At 41.7% G+C, this 5,129-nt stretch overlaps 1 protein-coding gene across 1 annotated transcript in view; it reads left to right on the top strand.

The window, feature by feature from the left end:
* Window positions 1-3,549: 3,549 nt before the first annotated feature.
* Window positions 3,550-5,129, top strand: part of LOC101853427 (protein RCC2) — a 23,905-nt gene continuing 22,325 nt past the window's right edge. The window contains exon 1 of the mRNA XM_005090256.3: window positions 3,550-3,884. Coding sequence (XP_005090313.3) covers window positions 3,678-3,884 — 207 coding nt within the window. The 5' untranslated portion in view covers window positions 3,550-3,677. The remainder of the gene's footprint in view (window positions 3,885-5,129) is intronic.

Genomic DNA, 5,129 nt, shown 5'->3' with positions numbered 1-5,129 from the left:
TGTGTGTGTGTGTGTGTGTGTGTGTGTTTTAATATGAAGTTAACGTCTGGGCTTACCAAAAGCCGCAACAACACTTGATCATTGTTACTGTTACTGTTACCCAAGAAAGATGGTAGTCTTAATTCAATTGAGAAATCGAGCCATCGGCACAATGCTCCACGTCCACGCGCCACGCGTTCTTGCTGTTGCCAGGTCCTTCACCAAATCACCGTCCACAGAAAAAAAAGAGACGTTGAATTTCGATGCGGTGATGGCACGATTTCTCACAGACAAAATCTGCCGCTTAGGTGGAAAGGGAAAACACACCAATTTTCTATTTAAAAAAATTAATTTACCGTTGAAGCATCAAGTTTAATGTTATTTTTATAACATAACCTACTTGTTAGAGTACTACTCACGTGAAAGGAAACGTATAAAGAATCAAAAGATTGAATTTTATACACAATCAAAACGTAGCATCTTTTTTGTGTGTGATCGCCGGTACAATTATTTCGCATTCTCAGAGTAAATAGTCGGGGCTCTCATGACCTTGAGGTTAAGGTGTACGCCTCTCATTCAAAGGTCCCGGGTTTGAATTTAAGTAGCGACGGAAACATTTTCTTCTCTGAAATTGTCTCCTTTCACCCCCTTTCTTGCTCTCTAGCAATGTTCTTTCGTCTGCTTTCGTTTCTGCCCCCATCCCTTCACCTCCATTGCCCCCTCCTCTGGGCTCCTGGCTCTTTCTGCAGCCTTTCTACTTTTACTTCTTGGCTCCTTCTTACGGCTGTCTTTCTGCCACACCCCTGACCTTCTAGTAGGAAAGATCTGCACCTAGCCTTCTCGGACAAGAGCAAAAAATCTCGGAAAACTCGTGTACAAGTTGCGCACGTTAAAGATCCCTTGGTGGTCTAAAATCGATAAGAATAGGCTTTGGCCTCCACCCGGACAAAATTCAAAATTTCCTATCAACTGAAAATGTTTAATGTGTCCTGCGCGCTAATATGACCTAATGCAGCTGCGAGCGACGTAAAACACTAACCAAACAAAGGAGTAAATAGTACATGTATTGCAGTATGCCTATATTATTTTGCGCGTAGTCCACAATTAATAAACAGGGGGGTTGAAATAAAAAGGGGGAGAGGGGTTTGAATTAATTGTCCATGAGCTGCTTCGGTTCCAACTAGCAACAAAACGGGTCATGTGCTGTTGGGTGTGCCATTTGCCTCTGAGGAAAGGTACAAATGTGAGAGCTGGTAAATTATAAGAATTTTGATTTTCTCCGAGTTTTTAAACGACAAAACGCCCTTCATTCTTCAAGAGCCACCAGTTGCTATAATGACAGTAGAATCGAAGTAGTTACTATCATAATATATTACTATGGTTGCAAATGCTTTATGCTCCAACTGACACAGATCATAATTTAGGAGGCGTGCTTCGACTTTTCCTGTCACTTCCACTCCAGGCTAAGAGAGTTATAACGTCCCAGAGCAAAGGCGGAGAAAATCGATAACATCTCTCCCAACATAATTCTATGGTAATCAAACTCGCGTCAACTGAGTGAGATCAACCGCTATACAACTGATGCCGTATGGCAGAAATCAGGCGAACTGCATAATATATAGCCCAATAACATCATCACTATACACGTACCAAGTGCCATTCCTGCTCCAGAGAAAAATATACTTACATCAGTGTTCAACAGAAAACTTAGATGTTCACTTTCGTCTTACCGCGGTTAGAACAAGGTGAAATCGCTCTGTTTAATTTGCCCAGATCTTTTCGTACGGGTCTAATAAATTGGGTGACCCACGGAATCTAAAAGCCCATAATCAGAAAGGTCACGACATTCAAGGTTCCGACACGTTTTCTTTAATGTAATCCAAAGGCGGGTAAAAATAATGATCGAGGAATTACAGCATACCCTTGAAACATTTAATAATTTGCATAATTTCCTCAACAACACATGATCTAGATCTGCACAACGTAGTATTGTAGTACGGTAGTACCCATTCCCATCCATACCTCCCTCCCCCATTCCCGCACGATCAGCTCGACACTTATCTTGTAGTATAGGTGTTGTCGCTTACGTTTTGTTTTGGGATCGAGAGTGTTGGCGACGGTTGGGGGGAGACAATGGATCGATATTATCCAATTTCTACAGTCTAACAAAAGAAAGAAAAGAGTCAATAATTAATTTTTTAGACAAAAAATTAGCGAGATTTACGAAACGCAGGATATGCGCCTTTACTCTAAGACTGAGTCATCGAACTGCTTCAATCATTATTAAATTGGTTTCGGGTCTGGCAGTGAAAGCTCAAGGAGCAAGGGGGTTGTGTGCGTGGGCTGTGGGAAAAAATTCCTTTCATTGCGGCTCTCATGTAATATGTTAACAATTGGACGGATTATAGGGCCGTGAAACAGCATTTATTGTGCGGCAGATACCCACGCGCCCCTAAAACAAAATCCTCCAACATTCTAGGCGGTGTATCACACACACACACACACACACACACACACACACACACACACACACACACACACACACACACACACACACACACACACACACACACACACACGAGCGCGCGCTCATGTTTGTATGCGTGTGATAGATAGATAGATAGATAGATAGATAGATAGATAGATAGATAGATAGATAGATAGATAGATAGATAGATAGATAGATAGATAGATAGATAGATAGATAGATAGAGAGAGAGAGAGAGAGAGAGCGAGAGGGAGAGGGAGAGGGAGAGGGAGAGAGAGAGAGAGAGAGCAAGAGAGAGAGAGTAGGATCGAGAAAGAGAGAGATCGAGAGAGGGAGGGAGAGAGAGAGAGAGAGAGAGAGAGAGAGAGAGAGAGAGAGAGAGAGAGAGAGAGGGAGAGACAGAGAGAAAGAGAGAGAGAGAGAGAGAGAGAGAGAGAGAGAGAGAGAGAGACAGAGACAGAGACAGAGACAGAGAGACAGAGACAGAGGCAGAGAGACAGAGAGATGGCATGCATAAAAAATTAAACGTCGTTATGTGTCTCAGAGAAAAAAAACATAAAACATGAATAGAATTTCTATTGACAGATAAATTTTAAGACTTTACTGTGTGTGATAATCTATTGCTTTTTTGTTTGCTTTTTTAGATTGTATGTTTTTGCTCTTTTTCTTTCTTTTTTTTTTATAGCTTATATTGGGCTGAATCATAAGAGCCGTCTTCTTCGAAATCCAGTCCTTTCATTTTCATGAAAAGGCTATATAATTATTAAGGTACTCCAAACGTAAGCCCTAGGACATCGATCTTCCACAATCTGTACTTTGAGTAAAAGAACACTGGTATAGGAGTCAAGGGGGAAAGCAACAAAAAAAAAAACAAGGCAAAAAAAAAAAACAGGAAGGAAAGAGGGAATGTAAAAAAGTTGACAACCAGTGATCGATGCCCTTCAATCACCCGTATCTCTGTGATTAGGCTAGGCTAGCCTACAATCGTCTGAGGTCAAGCCAGTGGGACATGTGCATCATTACGCAACGATCGAAACAATTGGGAATTCCCACTCTTCGGCATCATCCAATCATAGCGTTGTCACGCTTGTCTGGCGGGAATTCACGTGATCTAGTGAGATTTCCCGCTGGACAAATCTGTTGGCGGTTCCTCACTGCTCGTGCGTTACTGTTTGTTTTCTTTGTCACAAATCGAACAAAATACACAACAATGCCTCCCAAAAAACGTGCCGGTGATGCCGAATCAAACGGCAGTACGAAAAAACCGAGGACAGATGAAGTTAACTCGGAAGGTTCTGATGTTGAAGATGACACAGAAACAGGTGACGCCACTGTTGGGGACGGAACAAAGGATGTCGAAAATAGTGGAACAGAAAAGCCATCTGAAAATGAGGAAACAGAGGGTAGTGTGTCTTACGTGAGTGCCGTTTATAGCATTATTGACTTAATATTCTTATAGCCACTGCCATCTACAATCTAATCCTATCTTTGTGATACAGAAACCAATTCACGACAATGAGAATGACAGGATTATGTCAGTAAAGAAAATCGATCACTAGGTCACTGGACTCTGGACGATCAGCAGAACCATAGATAGGCCATCTATGGGCTAGGCCTACACATGTGTGCCATGTGGCCCAGTTTATGGCTTGGATTGAACTTGGCATTCTGTCTTATTGGCCCGTGTTCCAGTGTCTGTAATTATGGGTCCGTATGGGAATAGTAATATTGAATAGTTTTGAAAGTAAAAGTACTCTTGGTATGGTTATTTTTCACATTGTAACTCTCTGACTCTCCTCAGGCCCTGGGTCTGGGTGCTTTTTTGGTTGTTCACACCCTTTATTTTTACGAAGTGACTATTTCTCCGAACGTTGGGGAAAATAAAGGTGAACTCTTATTTCTCTGAACGGTTTCCGATACGATATCGAGATTTTTGGGTTATTTGCGAGATTTAGGCGTCATCCTTTCGTTCTGCCACTCTGGGAGGACTGGGAAGAAGCATTTTTTGCATCAAATTCACTTTCTAGAGTCTAGAGCTAGAGATTTTTAAATGTCTGAATATTCAGATACTTCAGTTGTGGTTGGGGCAACGTTCCCGGACTAGACTCTATACTTCATTTGAAAATACCTTCAAAAGGTACTGTGAGAAAACAAGACTGCTAGACCTTGGCAGTAACCTATTTTACATTTAGTTAGTCACTCAGCAAAAACTAAAATCCTTCAAGAAAAAAAAATGCCTCCAGGCGCCCTCCCCCCTGTTCACACCTTACACAGACACACACACACGGGCCACTCCATTCGTTTATTATCAACAGATCTCGAGAACGGAATCCGTTCGCAGAAATTAAGTTCAAGTTTATTTTCCTGAACGTTCGGAGAAATAGAGCCGGCCTTATTTTTATTTGGCCTAGATCTAGATCTAGGCTAGATCTAGATCTAGATCTAGAGTAATCGTACCGGTTCGGGCAGCACGTTTTTTTTGTTGCTGTCGGGCACTGGAGTACAAAAAGATCGTTTAAAGCTTTGTTTTTAAATCTAGCCCCAAAAGAGTGGCACACAAACCTAAAGCAACCTCCCTTACTTTCGTTGAAACAACAGTTACGGCGATATTTTGCTAAAAATAGTCCTTAAGACAGCTTTTTCTTCATCAACTGAGCAAAAC

Source organism: Aplysia californica, unplaced genomic scaffold (assembly GCF_000002075.1).
Source record: "Aplysia californica isolate F4 #8 unplaced genomic scaffold, AplCal3.0 scaffold00014, whole genome shotgun sequence".
Classification (NCBI taxonomy): domain Eukaryota; kingdom Metazoa; phylum Mollusca; class Gastropoda; order Aplysiida; family Aplysiidae; genus Aplysia; species Aplysia californica.
This window is presented reverse-complemented; position numbering and strand designations above follow the sequence as displayed.